At 43.5% G+C, this 21227-nt stretch overlaps 1 protein-coding gene across 4 annotated transcripts in view; it reads right to left on the bottom strand.

Moving 5' to 3' along the window:
- The window catches only part of scn3b (sodium channel, voltage-gated, type III, beta), a 22237-nt gene extending 1761 nt beyond the window's left edge, over positions 1–20476 (bottom strand). Inside the window, exons 1-6 of one of the 4 annotated variants that reach the window (XM_036536334.1) lie at positions 20152–20476; positions 12051–12149; positions 9109–9272; positions 8171–8396; positions 5031–5169; positions 1–1742 (exon numbers count right to left, since the gene is read on the bottom strand). The exon at positions 1–1742 is cut by the window's left edge and continues 1761 nt beyond it. In XM_036536334.1, the coding sequence (XP_036392227.1) occupies positions 1679–1742; positions 5031–5169; positions 8171–8396; positions 9109–9272; positions 12051–12149; positions 20152–20167 (708 nt within the window). In that variant the 5' untranslated portion in view covers positions 20168–20476 and the 3' untranslated portion in view covers positions 1–1678. Of the gene's footprint in view, positions 1743–5030; positions 5170–8170; positions 8397–9108; positions 9273–12050; positions 12150–12852; positions 12951–20151 lie in introns of those variants that run through there. The other 3 variants (XM_036536335.1, XM_036536333.1, XM_036536336.1) reach the window with 3 other exon arrangements.
- Positions 20477–21227: the final 751 nt, after the last annotated feature.

The following is a 21227-nucleotide window of genomic DNA, read 5'->3' on the forward strand; positions in this document are numbered from 1 at the left end:
TAATCTTGTTTTGAAGACAAAAATTATTATTACTACTATTATTATTATTATTATGTCTGTTATTATTATAATTAAGTCTGTTTTCTTTGTGCTCTGTAGCACAGCTGTCTGAAAGTAAGGGGGGGAGGCTTAAAGGAGTGAGAATAAATCACTCAACAAAAAGTCTAACTCAAGACACTCAATGTCACACCCAAGGAGATGCTTGTACCTAGTAAAAACAAATATCCTTGCAGTTCAGTCAAAAGAGAACGGCAATGATATTTTCAACTAAAATTGTACGTTGCAGCCTGCACTACATGTGTTGTGCCCAGAACACTGGAGCTTCTGCTGACACTAATGCCTATTTACCCTCCTTGGATAGCTAAATAACCCCCCCCCATCAGTCAAGCTACTGATCCCCATTCTGTTGTAAAGAACAGAATGTGAAAAGCTTTCATAATACCTTCTGAATGGATGGTGCCCAAATAGCCAATAGAATGTCTTTAGGGAGTGAGTTTGGTGATAAGCAACTGATAGGATAAGTTTCTGTTGGGACTTTTTTAGAGACATGGTGTCAGTCAAAGTGGAGTCTCTGTGGAAATAAAGAGCATGCTGTGGGATATCTCTCTACGTAAAGCATTCTACCCAAGCAAACAGTGTTGGGGTCATAAGTCTACCTTCATTTTAACCGTCAGTCTCTGAAATGGTGTTGTGTCGCACCGTTATCATTATTGTGTGTGTGTGTTTGTATGTGTTTGTGTGTGGAGAGAAATAATGATGTGTGTTTTAGTTTACTGTCCTTTCCTAAAAATTCCATCCTTGAAAGACTACAATGCATTAATCTGAACATGAGACTGAATCATGCCGTAGAATTAAATGCTGATTATAAAGAATTCCCACAGTACACTAGACTAATGCACTATTGCACTATAATGGTATTTGTCTATTTAGACCAGTGATTCCCTGAACTGTTATAAATTATTAATATTTGAAGCAATAAATAAGAATAAATCCGGTCCAGTAAGTCCAGGGCTCTGGGGGGATTTAAATGACTGCACATTCTGCCAGTGCAACTTGCCAAAAAGAGTTTTAGTGCTCCCAGGGTGAACAAGTGGAGCAATCAAAGTGAAACAAATAAATTGCCTGCAAATCCGAATACACTGCCCCAAGCAGTGCAAAGAGACAAGGCAGTACCAAAGCTCTCCACTGCTGGGCCAATCAGAACGCTGCAGATACACTGGTCACCGGGGACCGAAAAGTAAAACAACGACAGGTCTCAGCCCGTAATGTTCACAATTTTCACTGCACAACTTTTAGCTTCAGTGGAAACACTCCCAACAGCAGCAAGTCTCCATCCACTCTGACCAAAACACACAACTCCTCACCGCCTCCCTTTCGATTCGGCCTGCGTGTGGTCCGTCATCCTGGCCCCTAGAGTCTGAAAGCATTACTGGCAGGCTTAGAGGACATCACAGAAGGGAGGAAGAACAGAGAGGAGAGCTGGGGCAGGGGGATGTGGATGGAGGAGAGGGGTAACCGGGAGGTGTTAGAGTCAGGGACGTTTATGGAGAAATAAAACCATGGGAATGGGGCTGTTAGGCACAGTCACGATGGGCAGGAGGGGAGGGTGATGCTGTTGACTGAAGACTGAATTGAGAGGTAAATTGTAAAATACCGTTGTCGTGTGAGATAATCACTTTTATTCCGTTACTGGAGCGCCCAGGGTTTCTTTATTTTCAGACGGAATGGCTAGGTAGTCTGTCCTGCAGGTAAACAGGTAGACAGAGAGAGGCAGTTCTGAGAATGGAGGGCAGGGCCTCGCAGGAGCAGGTACGAGATGGCCCTTATGCAGTGAGGGATGTCACACGGAGCGCTCAACCCCATGCACGGCCACATCCTCAGTGAGCTCCCAGGCTGTCGGAGGAGAGGAGTCCTGCATCTTTTCACCAGCCCGGTTTGCTTATGGGGTTGCTATCAATCTCCACGGCTGAGAGCAAAACGGTAAGGAAATAACACTGGGAAACATGGGGGATGTGAAGCAGCAGGAGCAGCTAAACCCACTGATACAGAGTTTTTGGGGGGTTTGATTTTATATGATTACACTCAGCTCAGGAGCGTTACATTGTTACATTTACAGTGTTACATGTCAAATGTTACAAGTGTTACATGTTTTATCTCTGACAAAACATTTGGAGTTTAACATTTAGCTGGAATGTCGTAACAAGAAAAATACATAAAACTTACTGCTTGACATGATTAGAAATTCCAGAGCAGTTATGGACAGAGAAAAGAAACACACACTTGACTAGGACGCCTGTAGCCTCCAGAAAGCATTTTCTGTTCTCTTTATGTTTGAGGCATGCAGGTGACTCCCGAGTCACACAGTAATACTCTTCACTATAATGTGCATGTAGAGGAGCCCCTGCCTACTGTGTCATTTCCACATACTGTAGGTAATGAGCATTCAGAATGTATGGGTCTCATCTGTTTCATATGGGTCAGTAATCAGTATCTGCGGAGAGGATCACTATGCCTCCGCTTTGCTGCTCAGCAGCCTGTATTAGTTACACCTTTAATGGCATAAAATGATTGATATGATCGAAAAGCATAAAGCATCCCACGCCGATGATTAAAGAAGCCCATTATCCCTGCGCTGTTAAATATCCATCTGTTTAAAACACACCTTAATGTATGGCGGATCGCCAACGCGCCGCAGTATGTCTGGTGGCCACGTCTCATCAAACGTGTCTGCACATGCAGCCCGGCTTACGCAATGCAATTGATAGCAGATAAAAAGGCTTGTGAGGCGTTAGTGAGCCGGAGATCATCCTGGTGCACACCACTGCACAACATCTACAAACAAGGCAATTATGTGCTTGAGTGTGGATGCAGACGGCATGTTCCATCCATTTACCTGTCCATCCAGCCTCCCACATTGATCACCCAGCCTGGAGAGGCACATTTCACTCAACTCTGACAGCCAAAGCCTCATCTGGCTGACTCTCACACTCCCACAACACTTCCTGACGGTTTTGGCAAATTTCTCTGCTTCAGTATGGGCCCTGACTCATGCTCACAAGAAACTCTCCAAAAAGCCTGAAAATCAATGATTCTGGACCATCAGCACTGCCTGAAGCCTAACTCTTCATAGCAATTCTATCGACAGACTGGTATTAGTGGCAGTATATTTACCTGCTTTTATCCACTCCACTGTCCTCTCATCTGTGCCCTGAAACTGAACTTTCAATACATTTATAGAAATTATTGTGATTAGTAATATCATCGTGTCATTTAGATTATATATTTAGGGTGGGTTTTAGGGTTTACAATACAGAAGACAATGTTAGCGATGATGGCTGTAACATGTTAGCAATCTGACACAAAAAAAGTTTCAAAAGAGCAGAAGAACAACAGCCAACAGAACTTTCCCAGTTGGAAAGGCACTGATTGAGACGTGAGTGGCTGAAAATTTAGAGAGATGGAAAAGCTGAATTCCCGTTTAAGGGTCCATGTAAGAGAGGGCCAGTGATGGCAAGACTACAGCTGCGATGTGGCTCAGATACAGCTCTAGCTCTTTCCTTCTGTTGTACCACTAAAGAGCAACAGAGCTGAATATGGCAGGACTTCTCCATGATGCCGTTCCTATGGATTATGGGAGCTGTAGTTTACTCAGGAGGCCAGGTGACCCATGGAGTTGAGCTGATCCTGGATCAGTGGGATAGGGCTCTCACTGCACCCCTGTATCTGAGAACCACCGAGGAATCTGCAGAGCAGACGGACTGCATTGTAGGCCCGCCCTGCATCACTGAGCGCACCTGGTGCAGGTAGGTCTGAGACAGAGACGTACTGCCATTATCTCCTGCTCAGGTTTCTGTCCCGTTATGCTCATTCTGCAGGTTGCGTGCTGCACTCCGCCCTGGTCTGAGAGAGGATGGTGCTACATGTGCGCATAGGGAATAGCTGACAAAACCAACACCAAAGAGTCAGTGTGCTCCTCTGCATTTCTGGAACATGGGGGGTAACAACTCAGAAAATTCCTGCTGGTACATTAACACACAACAGTGTACAGTAACAACTTGATGGATTTTGAACAAACTGAAAATCAGACTGATTTCAGTTCCACAGTCATAATATATCTAAGGAAAATAAAGACCATGTTGACCTAAAAATAGCCAGTCAGCTGGTGTTTGTACATGAAAAAAATAAATATCCAAGCCTGTCATAAATTGAGCAGATGGCAAACCCAGGGGTCACATACGCAAACACTCACACACTCCTCACACACACTCCACGCACACACACACTCCACGCACACACTCCACGCACACACACTCCTCACACACACTCCACACACACACTCCACACACACACTCCACACACACACTCCACACACACACACACACACGCACACACACACACACACACACACACACACACACACACACTCCTCACACACACTACAAACACACACTACAAACACACACTCCACACACATACACTCCTCACACACACACACTCCACACACACACTCCTCACACACACTCCTCACACACACTCTACACACACACTCCTCACAAACACCCTGACAGACGCCCCACACAAACACTCCAGTTCTGTATATAACACAAAGCCTGCCCATCTGAGGGAAAGCTGACCATGTCAATCAGCCCCACCCGTGTGTTTGTACGAATAGCGGAGCTGCAGAGCTCCCTGAAGCTATGGCACAGTCAGCGCAGGTATACCCTGCTGCCCACCTCAACTTCCACAAGCTGACCCAGGAAGTAACCACCCAGCCTGCTCAGTTTCTATTTTACAGCATGCTGTTTTCACAGGAATGGCTTCCTCCACTTCCTCCACTTATAATTGGAACTTTTTACTCCACTTTTATCTGACAATCTGAAACACCAGGTAAACATGTGATACCATTTCATAGAATGTGATAGACTATGAAACCCCATCACAGAAAGTGACATCACATTTATCAAAATGCATCCCTCACTGGTGCGGACACTTCCTTCAGCTGGGCAATACCGGTTGAGAGTCAGACTTACGCGTTGTCCTGCGCTTGCTCGTCAGACTTGGATATCTTCCTGTAGCAGTAAATCATCTCCACCAGGAGCCAGAAGGTGAGGAACACGAGCAGAACGTACATCATGATCTCGGAGTACAGGGCGGTCGTGTCTTCAATGGCTGCTCGACAGCAAGACAAACACACACCCCCCGAACCGTCAGGACACTGCAGGCCGCGTTGCGTGCTCTCACACACCACCTGAGACAGCTTTTCCATCTAAAGCAGACATTTTCTAACAGACTTCTGACGTCAGCAGGCATGGTAACATACTGCCAAAACAGTGAGACTTTGTGAATCACTTGGGAAAAAATGTGGACTATGAGGGCACATTATTTGTAAGAGCTGTTTATAACTCTTTCGACACACTCCAAAAAAAATGTTAACAATGGCTGAGTGGCCATACTGCGGGATTACAAATGAAACCAGTTTTATAGCAGCAAACTCTGTTACATGTGTGACCACAACAGTGCTAAACTCTATCAAAGTACTAAACTGTCTCCCAGTACTAAACTCTGTCCCAGTATTAAACTCTCTCCCTATCCTAAACTCTATCCCAGTACTAAAGTGTCTCCTAGTACTAAACTCTCTCTGAGTAAAAAACTCTACAAGTACTAAACTCCCTGTAGCAATAATCAGAATTATGGGGGCAGGCTTTTGAGAGTCAAGTCAGCTGATGAAGCAGCTAACAGAAAGAGGACATAGCGTTCAGAGAAGAGCAATTTTTTTTTTCTTTTTTCATTTTCTCTCACTGCTTCTGAAGTGCCGACAATGAAAACACTGTTTAGAGCAAAAGATGCCAGCAGTTACAGGTTGAGCCAAATGTGTTCATCTTGAAATAAAAAGTGTCATCTACAGACCTGCCTCTCCATCTCCCAGTGACAGCCCTGTAAAACCTAGTGTGTTCTAAAGCAGAACAAATCTACCACACAAATCCCACTTGGCTCTGGAGAAATGGTGTACTCCAAACATCCCATCTGCAGCCCTTCCAGTTCTCCAATTTTGGAAAGGTCAACAGCACAGTTTTAAATGTGAAACAGTTCATTTGTGTCCCAAGCAAATGAAAAAAAAAATTACAATCTCAAGTGAATGGATGATGATAATGCATGCTTTGTGTCCAGACCATAGATTTTTTTTGGTATTTTCTGTTTTTTGGTATGCTCTATTTTAGTAATTTATGAGATATTCCAAAGACCCTATGGTCTCAAGCTCAATATTCTTCACTACCAAATGATCAGATGCTTTTTTAGTAACCAAAAAAAATCTATTTAGAATGCATTTTTATTTTTAACCAGCATGCATTGCACATTCATCTGCATTTTTTCGAGGACACAAATGCAGGTGTGCTGTCGGTACAATTATAAGGTCATTTAGCATTACCATATGCATAAAACACCGGCTAAATATTGTAGCACACCTCAGTGTAGCACAAAGGCACGTGTGCTGATGCCACTGTGTTTCTTTTCAGTTTGCCGGGTGAATACATTCCAGCCAGGAAGTAAACATCGTTAACTCACACATTAAGTCTCTCTCCTTCCCCAAACCCCACACACATAGACATGTTCTCAACAACTCTAGGGCTTTGCCCTAACATTATGCTAACAGGTGTAAACATGCAGACACGGCAGCTGCACATTTCGGTAAAAATGCCATAAACAACACGGTCTCCAACGTTCCCTGGTTGCTACAATAAATAGACACGTAAAGTCTACCATTCGCATACCGAAAAGTATGCGTGATCACAGCGGTTCTCAGCCTGTGTAGCATCTCCATAAAAGATTAACAGCTCAATGCTATTCCACGCTTCTCTGTGGGAAATAAATTTAAAGACATAATATTGGGTAGTACAGCCACAGTCTGATGCTTACTTGGATCAGCCGTGGTCTATTAGCAGTAGTGCAATAATAAAATAAGGGTTTGGAACAATAGCATGTTTGTTTGGATGTGTTATTTGAACTGCAGGATTCGCGCAGCGTACACTGTGTCTGATTGAGATGAGAACCGCTGTGCTGTGATCAGGTGTATGATCAGGTGTCAGACAGCATTGAGTGGGCTGTGGTATCTGTTTCAGCTAACATCCATTAATCATCTCCAAATGAATTTATCTCTTTCCCCTGTGATATTACACAACTGAGCATTTACAATGTCAGGAATGGAAACAGTGCTCCAAACACACAGTGGTTTGAACCATGCCAGGTCTTACTGCAAGCAGCGTAGCATACAAACAGTAAGCTGCCCCTTGGTAAAACCCGAAATGGCAAAAACCCCTATGCACTGGGAGTGCTGATTCTATCTCTGCAATGGGCTTTTACTTCAAGAGATGTTTACTGTCAATATCTGGGGATCATATATGCTAATGTGTGGCAGTCGTAAGTCTCTGAGCAGTTAGCTGGGATAAAAACCCGCTCACACCACAGACACCCACTCAGCTGCAGTCTGGCTTCCTGTGACAGGAAATGCAGAAGACATGTTGTTAGTTTGTGGTGTGTACAGTTATGGGGGAAAAAAAAAAACTAAATTTGTTAGGCAGCGATTTCTGCCACCAGGTCAGATCACAACTGCATAACCCTCCATTAAGATGGAGCTAAATCATCTCTATCTGCTCTTCCTCTGGGTCCCACTCTCAAAAAGCAGATAGAGATTCTGTACTCTGAATGCATGTGTAAATATATTCAAATATACACACTAGATGGTATATTCAATCAAGCCAAGATCAGATACATATATACAGCAATCTCAAGACAGGCATCCATAAAATAAAAGAAACAAACCTTATTCTGTACATTACCCTATAAAACAGACAGTAACTGTAGTTGGTTAGACAAAACCCATCACTTGCAAATAAGTGATCTCCAATTAGCAGTAAGCTTTGATAATATGAGAAAACACAAAGATAAACAATTATTCAAACAACACAATACTGTACAATGTCAAATCTTTTGCAGTGAATGTAAAAGTGTCTGACTTATATAGCAGAACGACATATACCCAAATTATGATGAAAACACTGCAAGTCACATTTGGTACTAATATAATACCAAAGCACAAAAGATGACGTGCGTGGACAGTGAACGATACACAGAGACACTTGAAAGCTGAAGAGAAAAGCTCGGACTGTCTTACCTTCCTTGTGCACCTCCAGATTGATGGTCTTGAAGTAAGTGAATGAGGGTGTGTAGAAGTCAAAGTTAAACTTGCGGAAGACCTCACACCTGTAGGTGCCTGTGTCGTTGAGCGTGACGTTGATGATGCTGATGGACACGTCCTGCAGGTCTTTGCTGCCATTCCACAGCAGACGGCCCTTCCAGGGGCCCTCCACCTCCTGCGGCTGTCCATCGTACAGGTAGATCTGCGGGGGGGGGCAGGTGAGCCGAGCACAACGTCCCTGAGCTTCCTCCTCTACCCTCTTTATTTCACTTCTTTTTCCCTCCATTTTTATACAGGGAGCGGTGACACACCAGACCCCCAGTTACATAGAGCCATGTTCTCTCTCTCTGTGGTGTCTTCTGTTAGACTCATACTGTGCCTACAGATACCTCACTTACAGTATCCACCGCTACCAAAAGCCTCTCTGTGTGGATGGGAGGATAAATGGTTTGATGAAGGGGTAAGACGGATGGAGACATGTATGCAGTACGGAACAGGACATAACAGTGCAGAACGTGAGATGAGAGGAAATATCTGTGTGCTGCAAAGCTTCGTTACAGTTTGCTCACACACATTCAAATTCACTCTTCTACAGTTCCACACATTTCAGATGACTGTAATTTTTTCCAGTTAGCTAGGAAGATCACTTTCATGAAGACCAACATAGTCACATGACATGGCTCCACCAATCAAATTAAATCTGCCTCACTACCTCACAACTGTAAGGGGCATGGTAGGGGAACAATGGCCTGTGTTACTCAACAAACTCACACCCCCAGTCTGTGGGGGTCTGCAGAATGCAATGACAGGTGAAAAGGAGAAATCCAAACATTTTAAAGCTCTAAAGGCTTAATTATCCATGTACATAAAGCACATCCATCACGGGGACGGGCAGGAGGGCAGGGGAGACTCACCGGGATGTCTTCACCTTTGGGAGAGACGTAGTACCAGTCCACCCGCGTCTCCGCATTCACCTCCTCCCTCATCATGCAGGAGATGCAGGTGAGCTTCGTGGGGTTTCCCAGAACCGCCTCTGTTTCGGATGGCACCTCCACGCACACCGGCCTGCTCACCTGCACTAGAGATAGTCAACATGTTCAAACCCACATCACGGTCCCGCTGCAAAGCACACGGTCAAGCCCACATCACGGTCCCGCTGCAAAGCACACGGTCAAACCCACATCATGGTCCTGCTGCCCCCAGCACACGGTTAAACCCACATCATGGTCCTGCTGCTCATAGCACATGGTCAAACCCACATCACGGTCCCCCTGTGCCCAGCACATAGTGACATCGTGGACCTGCTTCCAGCCTGTTCCAATCTTCCAACAGTTTAAATGTGTAGAACAGGGTTCAGAGTAACTGTGACCGTGGTGATCTTTGTTATTAAACTTGAGTAATGAATTTAAAGCACTTCATATAAATCCATGTGATGTTTCTGGTTTTCTCGGGTAGTGGGAATCCACAGCAAAGAGCCTTTTATATTTTATTAAGGACTAAAAGCTCAGCTGAAATTTTTCTCCTTTCCTGACCTACAGGAATCAAAGTGTCATTCAAATCCCAGAGTCCATTTCACGTTTGAATAGGCAGAAGAGGTTCAAACTATCTCCTTCTATATGCTCATTTCAGCTAAAATCTGACGTAACTGTAATACTGTATGTATATAAAAATATGAATAGATTGGTCTTAAACATAACTTTAGGGCTCAGACCCTGATGGGGCACAAGCACAGGTGAGATAACAGTCTCAGATTTTCCCTATGAATAAACTCTGAAATAAAATGACTGTGTGTGTAACTCAGTACTGTGAGACCGTGATCCAAATAACAGCCCTTGATGGACAGCTTGCATCTCCATCAAAATCTCCAACCAAATTGCTAACTATCTATCGCTCTCTCCCTCTCCCTCTCTCTTTTGATCTCATACATATAATGTGTATGTGTGCGTATGTGTGTGTTTAAGGTGATGAGGGGTCACATGCTGGCTGGCTGCCATATCCTGGCTAAATGTCTCCACCTGTTGGAGGAGTGAGACCCACCAGGGTGGCCCAGCACTGAGCAGCCAGCATGTAGTACCTGACACCTGCCTTCCTCAGACCTGTCCTTCCCCCAGAGGCCATGGGTTCAACACTGAGCTCCTCTGGAGAGAGGTGCGGAGAGCAGCTGCACCGGGACCTGACAGTCACACGGGGGGCACGGCAGCATGACCCCGAACGGGGGGGCTGAACCCCAAACCTGTTCACCAGGTACTCCCAGGGTGCCGGTGGAGCTATGGGAACTGTGCAGGGCTGTGGGTTCTCGGGCTGTGTGTGTGTGTGGTTTAGCGTGTGCCGTGGGTTCTCGGGCTGTGTGTGTGTGTGTGTGTGTGTGTGTGTGTGTGTGTGTGGTTTAGCGTGTGCCATGGGTTCTCGGGCTGTGTGTGTGTGTGTGTGTGTGTGTGTGGTATAGCGTGTGCCGTGGGTTCTCGGGCTGTGTGTGTGTGTGGTTTAGCGTGTGCCGTGGGTTCTCGGGCTGTGTGTGTGTGTGTGTGTGTGTGTGGTTTAGCGTGTGCCGTGGGTTCTCGGGCTGTGTGTGTGTGTGTGTGTGTGTGTGTGTGTGTGTGTGTGTGTGTGGTTTAGCGTGTGCCGTGGGTTCTCGGGCTGTGTGTGTGTGTGTGTGTGTGTGTGTGTGTGTGTGTGTGTGTGTGTGTATGGTTTAGCGTGCGCCTACATCGCCAGCCTGGCTTCACACTGCTTTTGGCTGCCATTTTTGGGTGTGGTCAGAGGAGAGGTCTGCACTTTTTTACACTCTGTCTGGCTGTTTAATAATGACAATCTTCTGCTCAGACAGAAAACAGCTTCATGCATGATGTCCTACATTATACGCTGTGTAATGTACACATTTAATATCTATGCGTGAATGAAACTGTATAAAACATTAACACTCATGAATTACTGGGCAACATATTTAATATTTTCTAAATGGGGAGTTGTTGCAGCTTTATAGTTAATCATTTTATATTTCGTAAGCTTTACTAATTCCACCCCTCTGACAATTAACCACAATAAAAATGTGTTTCAATTGAAAAGGTAACAGATAACACACTTTTTGTCAAACAGCAATTATGAATCAAGATCTCAGTTTATCTTATGCAAAATTTGACCAAAATGCCAGAAATGACTTGTTTCCAACGGTTGTAAGTCCGTTAAGAAGTTTCAATAACCTATTGGTAAGGTCCATGTTAGTACTGATGAGCTGTAGTTTACTAAACTGACTCCGCAGGACAAGCACGGGAAATAATGTGGTTGCGTTTGGCTGTAGTAGTTGAACCCCGCACTGATCACTTCACCAGGCGTTTGTCACTGACGTCACCGCAGTTACAGGCACATTTGTGATTTGGGACTGATGGCTACGTGCACATAGAAGTAAATGTATGTGCGGGGTTGACGCATGTTTTGTGGATAATACCTGTTATAAATTAATGTAATCAATTTAGTTGTTCAGATAATATTAACCAGATTCTTAGGAGAAATGATGGGTGTATCATATTCCTGTTTTGTGTATGATCTTGCGTTCGCACAGGCCCACTAGTTGCCTAGAGCTTCAAATAATGCTTTGCGAGGAAACAGTCGTGGTTTACAAGATAAATGCGTTAGAATACAAGTAAAGGGGATTGGAGTAATATAATCATAAAATATATAATCTATAACAGTAAATAGTTTACATACTTCCTGATTATATGCTGAGGTAATCTCAGATAAATCAGTCAGTCAAATACTTTTTCAAGGTGTAGAGCAAATCTAAAAAAAAAAACCCACTTCATGAAACGTGTCACATACCATCAAAAGATAAAGTACAACGTACGCACTGATGACTTACCTACTAAAATCAAAAAGGGGAGGAACTGTAAGAGGATCCTCGTCTGTATCATCTTTTTCGGAGTTCTTGGGAGTGAAAAGCCTCGTGGGCTGGGTCTCCCTGTGCGTGACGAGACAAAAAGAGGAAAAAAACTGTCTCTGGTTTTACTTTTATTAATCCGCGGTAGGATGTCAATCACATCTACAGTGTCCTCCGGAAGAAAATTATTTAATGTAAATGTGCAGTTTAAGTGACGCTAGTGATGGAGTCAAGCGGACCCCTGGTCAACACCACGGACAGCGCCTAGATCTCCCAATGAGGAAACCGCTCTTCGCTCTTTAGTGTGTTATTTTCTGTGAAGGGTGGTGACAAAGCAATGCATTAGTGTTTTAAAGCGTTATTAAATGTTTGCGCGTCTGAACGGATGGAAAACTACTTGTTAATTTCACACTTATGTCCACGACAAAATAGCCGCTCATTCATGTGTAAAATGAAAGTCCTTCGTTCATCGATTGAATCGCTCAGTATACAGGTAGTCCTTCGCGAACGATGTTTCACGCGCGCAGATGGACACACTGCGTTTCCATGGTGAGTCGCGCAGGGAGACCCAGGCTCTCAGACGATGCGCACAATGTCCGCCGATTATTTACAAATAAAGACAAAAAAGGAAGAAAAGACCTGTAGATTCCAGATATGACAGGTGCTTCCTTTGGTTATGAAAAGAACGAATATACGCGTCTCGATTCCTTAACTGTGAAAATCACTATTAAGTTATTCATAAGAAAAAGTTGAATCTCCAGAGTAAGTTTTCAGACACATTTACCTGACATAAAAGACATTATTTTCTCAACACAACCCAAAAACAGACAGCATAACTGGGCAACGACATGTCAGTGCCGAGCGCTCGCTTTGTTTCAGAATAAACAGCCACTTAGCATTTCCAGAACATCTTTCTAACCGCGCATGCGTGCTGACGGCTCCTTATTATATCACGTAGACCAGTCTATTGTTAAGCATAACGAAATATTACATTTTGCGTTTTAGGTAGAGGCACGCCGACTTCGCACACAGGTTAAGCGTAAACGTTATTCATGCGTCTTTTCATTTTGTTGGAAGCTTTTGAAAAATTTATTTTATAAAACTGGGCAGATGAATCGCTCTGTAGAGCCGTGCCATTCGATGCAAGCACGTCTCATCTGAGCAACAAGCAGACTTCCACCCGCCCGTATTCTCACATTCATATTTATCATTAAAGCAAGATACAAAAACCACACATGGCACCGAAAAAACAAGATCATAACATCAAGTAGTATATGAACCGTAATTATAAAGCGGGAGGCGGAGAATCATAGGTTGGAAAGTGGCTCTCCGCCTGGGGAACAGCCGCGTATCCCGCTGTCAGAGCCTGTCTGTGGGGATTGGGCGTCGCTTGTCACACACGCCACCGACTCTACTGCACTTCCATGGTTTCTAGAAGCAACACGAAATATCCACACGGCATAAAAGTGTGATTTACAGTAATAAAGATTACTGTTAAATATAAACAAGTAAATTCCCACCTTTGTCATCTGAGTTTTTCAATTTTCAGAGAGACACTTTTCATCTGTCATAACCCATAAATTAGAGCTTTCATTTTGATACCTTTGGGTGTAGTTGAGGCCACAGGAACTGGGTCACAGATCCCCACAAGGTTTCTAGAGAGCAATTAATTCTTAAACTAGATTCTGTTCTGTCTACATATTTATCAGAGAGGACATAACTTCAACCATTTTTCTTACCAAATACTTTCGGGTTCAGATCCTCAAAAATATCTTAGTTGCATTTAATTGTGAAGTTATGAGTTCAATCTTAAATTGTAAATTGCACAGTTTCCATTTTGAAGTTACAGAAATGCTGTATGTTTTTAGAGACAAAGACAATGTAGAATAACTGCAGAGAAAAAAGTAAATCTATTCACACAGTTCATATGAAAGAACTGCGCCTGGAGGTTACAGTATGTTATGAAGTGCACTTCAGCTTTTGTGATGCTGTTCCGGTCTTCACACCTCTGGCAGGCCATTGCTGCTTGGTAGTGTGTAGACAGATCTGATGGTACTAGTGATTTTTCTGTGACTGAACCGAAAAGAAAGAGGTGAGCTGGAACTAATCGGCTGCCATGTGGCTCCCAAGGGCTTCGTGACAAATCAGCGGGGAATGGGGTCAAAGCCCACTTCTCTTCGGGAGCCTTGGGATCCAAGCAAAATCACTCTGCTAATCCATCTGTGTGACATCATCCTAAAGACGAAATTAGACCGGGCTGACAGAAAGGCCGCTGAGCTGTCTGCACACGACCCTGGTATATATTGCATCACATCATTGCCATTTAGCAGGTGCTCTTATCCAGAGTGGCTTACAGAGTGGTTACAATTTTTACGTTACCCATTTATACAGCTGGATATTTAATGACGCAATTGTGGGTTAAGTACCTTCTCCAAGGGTACAACAGCAGTGAACCAGCAGGGAATCGAACCAAAAACCTTTTGGTTATCAGTCCTGCTCCTTACCACTATGCTAAATCTCCTCCATATGACACGTTTACAAATGCCTGTAACCTCATATCATATGAAGATGGTGAACGCTCTGCCGACTCGCTGCAGGAAGGGCAGTGGTTACGTAACCCTGTTCAGCAGCTGGAAGGGGGGAGAGTGTACTCAGTGTCAGCTCTCAGCACCGTCAGCCACACATCGTCTGTCTGTCAGCCACACATCGTCTGTCCGTCAGCCAGCGAGTGTTCAATTAAACCATCAGCGAACGAGTCTAAGGTCCTCTCGTTGGCTGCTTTTTTAGTATCGATACACTTGTTAAGCATGAGTTCCACTGCTTTTACATTGCAAAGAGATAAATCCACATCTGAGGAAAACAGCCATTTATGTGTAAATGTTGGTATAAGGCAAAAAATATCCACATTCAATGTATTTAGTTTAAGCAGCTGATGAAAGAGAATCAACAACATGTCCTCCACTCCCCACAAAAAATGACTCATTTGAAATTCGTTGCGCCACTTCACTTCTATTTTTGGTGGCTCTATAATTAATAGGTAAAAGCCTAAATGATTAGGGGCTGCTAATGGTGAGAAAATTAGCAGCGCAGCGTGTCGTTAGAATATGCATCACTTCACTGCAGGCGGAGACTCAGACTCCCACTAAAAATGGCAGGCATGGTGGCTGCCATATTCCGAAGATAGGGAAACCATGGCAACAGTAATAGGAAGTGACAAGCCAGTCAGAGAAAGCCTGGGTTTGCAGCTCTGCACTGAGACAGGCGAGAGGGGGGAAAAAAAAAAAAAAAAAAACTTTTCCACACGGGGTTCCAGCAACATGAAAAGGCCGGAGCTGCAGGCCTGCCTGCCAGATCCCCCCTATCAGGAATGGAGAGTTTATTCCCTCATACAATAGCAATTTCACTTGCCACCATTTCATTTAATGTTTAACAAAAACACATATGCAAGTGACCTAGATGAGTGCTCAAGTGTGCTTAATTGTTATTGTGAAAGTAAATGTGTTTATATGTGCGTAATCCTAGAATGATGCCAGTTGTGAAAACTTGCTAGTTTTCATACAGAAAGTGAATTACTTTTTAATTCCATCACAATTTACCAAATTAAATGTCTGAAGTACAGACATTTAACAGAAGTTATACATTGTAGCTGTTCAATTTACAAGACAGGATCACTTGTATTTTGTATTTTTTTCTCCAAATACCACATAATGCCACATACTGGCATGCAAACATGAAATATTATCAAAAATATGGGAGCGTGGTGTCTGCACATACCTAACACAGTTGGGAAATGTGTGAAATTAACTACATTTCTGCATCTTAGCAGATGGGCTGTCCCAAATGATAATGAAGTCCTGCAGGCAAACACAAATCAGCAAAGCATTCTATGCCCATCTGGACAGGAGACAGAGTGAGAGAGAGATAATTCACTTCGGGTTTAGTACCATGGCTGGCTATTCACACTGCTGCCCATGGTTACATTACACTCATTATGTAACATGCCTGCATGGCCCTGTCTGGAATTGAAGCTGAAGTTTTCTTCCAAAAAAAAAAAAGAATATATAATGTCAATAGCTATTTGAAAACAAAAACCAGAGAAAGAGTTTATTTGACCTAAACACATTCACCAGGTTAATCTTTCAGTATTCATCTTAGCAGTGCTCACATTACCTAACCAAATGCATTTCCTGTTTTTTATTTTTCTCAAAAAATTACCCTTGGTGATCTCTGTCTCTTACAGCCAGTCAGAAATTATGTAACGGCAAAGGGCTAAGGATGATCTCAGCTGCCTGGGGCTACGTTTTATGTTCTGCCATGTATTTCCTGCTCGGATTTGGCTGAATAAACTGCACTTTGGCTGTTTGAATGGCATGTTGTGCCCTGAGATGGAAGGTAAACGCAACACTGGCTACTAAGATATGATGTGGAAACAGACCACAGAGGACCCAAACAGGCCAGCCTGGTTGGCTGAGCTGCGGGTTCTTTAGCATGGAGTCCTGACACAGGACCCGTGCAGTGCACATGCAAATCAAGGAGAACAGGTACTGTACACCTGTGTTTTTGTCTCTCTGTTTCAAATAATTTCTCAGTCTCCCCTGCAGATAATAAGCAAGACCTCTTCAAGATCCAGAGGAAAATCTCTGTGCTTCCAGATTTTATGGAATCAAACTGATACAGTGAAAGTGGGGTAAGAGAACTGTTTTCAGGTGTATTAACATGTAGTTTACATCCTACTGTGATGATATTTAATATTTACAGCAAACAGAAATATGAACAACCTGATGTAATTATATTCATATAGTGAGATTCAATTATGTAAGGGTTATTGCACAAAAGAAGAATTTTAAAAAGGGACAATGATAGGGAAAAGTTGGATGACAATAATAATTTGGTTCTTAAAATCTTTATATATAATCTCATCTCTTCTAAAGTAGGATTTCATAGGTCAGCAGTCATTTTTATTTTAGTGACTACATGGTGATCATTTTGGACTAAAATATGCATATATGTATTGCCTTTGATTATTAACATTTCTTAGTTAGTGCTTTTACAGTATTCAGCAATTCATAAATGATCAGGATTGAGAAGGCCTGCTGTAAATAAGTTTTCATTTGGTGTAGGGTAGATGGTAGTCTGTAATGCTCACAACAATCACCACAGCTTTCATCAGCTAGCCTGTGTTTATATTGGCAAGAGAAGATACATTTGTTCTGTTCCAATGGACACGAATAAAAATGAGAACAGGCCTAAAAGAGAAAAAGGAGTCTTTATATCTAACAGTCACAGAACAAGGGAAAGCCTTCTTTCCTGTTTGTGTGAGGGGAGCGTCTGAATACCGGAGATGCACAAGGACCAAAGGCCATTCCACTGCACTGATAATCGCTTGAAAGAGCCTGAGACAGTGGCAGTATGAGAGAATGTCTGTACAGCATTGTCTGGTGACCGCTTTTCTCACTGTCTTTGTGATGTTGCCAGCCGAGACAGGCCTGTTCAGCGGAAACCTCAGCGCAGGGGTGCGCACACTTCTAGCAGGAGAGAGAAGAGTCTGCTTTGGTCAGCATTAGAGGTGTGGAATAGCTCTCTGCTCAGTCTCCTGTCCTTGACACCAGATGTAGTGGGTACTCACACAAAAAATAATATATTGAGATTACAGTTTATTTTAGAGAATATAGTTTTTAGCTGATTCAATATATTTAAAATATGTAAAATATGTAATATATTGTAATACATTTCTGCTTTGCAATAATATGTTTTAAGTGTATTTGCAATTATACTCTTGGGCTGAACAACATATTTCTCAGTATATTACAATTTGTTTCTTTTCTGTATTGATACCATCAGAACAAAGGCCTTTTCTGTCCATTCTCATCAGGTATGGCAGGAGCATTGCTTTCACAGGGCTCACAGAGCTAAATCAATTATGAATTGCTAAAAACAGCAACAACAACAACAACAACAGCGGTGGTAAATATCAGGAGCCGATTGAAACACTATAAAGCATGTGCATGTGAATCAGTCTATCTTTAACCAGTGACACATGCTCGCCCTCCCTGTCAGATGTGAGGAATGTGAACCTGTTGGATCTGCATTCCCCTGTGGTTGGAGAGACCTCTCAGCCACTGTTCACCACACTGCTGAAAGGGCAAGCCCCTCTACACCACACAGTCACCAGCGGGTCACACTTTCACACACAGACTCGTTTTGTATTGTTTTTTGAAGCAGGGTAAATTGTGATCATCACCATGGTGGAAAGCTGGCATTGAAGTTCCCAAACTGAACACTGGGCAGTTCCCTCAGCTGAGAGGGTAGGAGTGACACTTTTGGGGTGTTGAGAACCTACTTACAGCCAAAAAATTGCAAATTTGAGCCCCATTTGCAGGTTAGGCATGGTACCTTCAAGAAATGTCTCTCCATAACAAGTGAACAATGGAAAATTAGCTCTTTTTCATTTTTGTAAACTCAGTTTTTTTTTTCTTTGGGTGGTCAGCCAGCCCTTAACCTGAGAGCCTTTGGGCCTATATGAGTATACAGCATACACTACAATGAGAATCATGGGAATCAAAAAAGCCAGAGGGCTTTATTTCTGAACACCACTGAAAAAAAAATCTGCAAAATACCAAGCCTAAAACATGGAAAATGTATTTTTGCCTGTTTCATATATGCAATTGCACGCATTGCATGGAAAATTTGCATGTACAAACTGATATCCCTCCTATGTGGGAAAGCTGACAGGTAAAGAGGAGTAGCAGGCACTGAGCATTCCAGTTACGCAGATGGAAGCAGCACACATTAGAAGGTATAGACTGGAACACTAAATATTTTTGCAATATCTTCCATGCTGATGTAGAAAGTGTGCATCTTTTCAACTAAAATTAACATTTTTATTTACATCTGGTAAGTAAATCTCTTTTCCAAAAAGATGGCAACACATGGTTTGTCTGTTGACACATAACGTGGCAAAAAAAAAGTATATGGCAGCATGGGCAGATGACAGGAAGCTTGAATTATTTATTTTTTATATATATATTTTCAATGTTCTGGGGCCTGCACTCTGCCTATCATTTGCTGGAGGGACAGGGAGAAAAAAAGCAAGGTATATTGAATGGATATAGTGACCTGAATGTAGTCATGTGATTTCTTCAGATCATGACGGATTAAATGATTAAACGTATGCAGTGAACGATCAGATGAGGAATGATTCCTCAGTCCGGACCGGGACACACGGAGCGGAACAGGGAAGATCCAGAAGGGGAGAGGGATTTCCAGGGATTGGATGGGATTTCAAGATTACAACACGATTACACACATGGTCACACTGATTAAACATATTTGAAATTAAAAGTGAACTATCTCCTGTCAGCAAAATACGAAGTTTTCGTGGACGCACTAATGAAGACCAGACCCAGTGATTCACACCGTTTCCTCCCGGAATTGGCACAGATTGACTGTAATGAGCCAGGGACCTTGCGGTGTTCCTGTTCTGGAGCTGTTTGTGTCAGAGGGGGCTTAGGGAGAGGGGGAGCAGGTGGTCAGGGCTCGGGGGTGTCATATGACACTCTTTGTCTGCTCAGTTTTAAAATCCTACTGGCTGATGCACCATCACACAATATAACACGATCAAGCATCTCGCTTTGATTTGAACAGAAAGCAAAAGCTAAATGCACCAAATAAAATTAATAAAAAAAACATTAGGAATAGCACATCTTTGTAGCATATCAGATAAACTGTATGTCAGAGACACTGAGCTACAGTATATACTTCTGACATCAATGGAAACAATAAGAGAATAAAAAAGACAAAATAGCCCCTGAATCTCAGGGGGAAGTAATTAATATACACTAAACAGTCTAAAATATGGAGCAAAAATAAATACATACTTCAGTGTTTGTGTCATATGTTGCACATATTCTGTAGCATATATTATGGCCACTTACATGAAATATTATACATAATGCACTTCAGAAAAAACATATAAACATATAAAACATATGCATAAATCATACTGGAGAGCTGCAGTAATGCGTATATTAGCAATAAAATCATTGTAATTAATGGCTGTTTGAGAAACATAAATGTGACTTACAGGGTGGTGAGGGCATTTGGCTGAAGGAAAAGCCGAGGAGTTCACCCTGCGCGCCCCGCGATTTCCCTCCACAGGTGTCCCGGCTCACGTCCCCGGCTCCCCGGCCCTCCGTCCCTGCGTGAACCGGCTCCTCTGTGCTACTGTAAGCACTGCCAGCTCAGGTGCAGCTGTTCCTTTGTCAGGGAAAGTGAGCAGAGTGACAGGAATAGTGCGAGCTGAGGCCAGAGGAAATCTCTCGCCTACCTTCAGAGGGACACGCTACCGCTTTCATTTACAGCACAGCGCTGCGCGCTGAAAGCCGCTCTGCAGAAATAAAACACACCAAGGGCAGTGTAAATTCTCAGAGAAAGACAGTTATTACTGCAGCAGAGGTATAGGTGGGGGGCCGGGAGCAGGGTGGTGGGGGTCAGTGGCACGCTGCTGCTAATCTAAGCGATAACGGCTGTCAGCCCAACGAGCTGACAGAACTGTCCGCAACACGATGCGCCGCTCGCACCCGGGACCTGGCAGTGAGGTGTGACCGTGACAGCAGCCGGGACCTGCTGCCAGCTGCCCCCCTCAACCCCCCCGTCCTTATTCACCGTTTACCCCCCTTCTGTCATCTGGTCCCCACCCCCCCATCCACCCCCCAACCACCCCCCACATCATCAGGCTGCTGCGTTCTGTGGACCAGTCCGAGCCAAACATACAAATTGCATAATGACTGTTCCAAGAGAAGGTTCCAGAAATCTGACCAGTGACTTTACGAAGCTATTGAATAATATGACCTTCAATGGCACTCACACAGTGAACCTGCAAGCATAAGGAGGGGTGATTTCCTTAAAAGCTATGTCTGCCTGACATTTGCTCTTAATTGGTCTGGTGTCGTGTCTATTAGCCTGTCTGGCAGTGAGACTGAGCCAGGACAGACTCTTCCACTTAAACTCCGATGTTAATAAGCAGAGCTGGAGCCACAGTCACTGCCACTTTGACCTGGAGAAGTATTTCTTGGCCCGACAGGGTGCCTTTCTCCTTTAAAGGTTTCAGGTTTATGCCTGTAGACAGTGACCGCAGCATTAATGTACCCAACCACAAAC

This window comes from Megalops cyprinoides, chromosome 9 (genome assembly GCF_013368585.1).
Source record: "Megalops cyprinoides isolate fMegCyp1 chromosome 9, fMegCyp1.pri, whole genome shotgun sequence".
Taxonomy (NCBI): Eukaryota; Metazoa; Chordata; class Actinopteri; order Elopiformes; family Megalopidae; genus Megalops; species Megalops cyprinoides.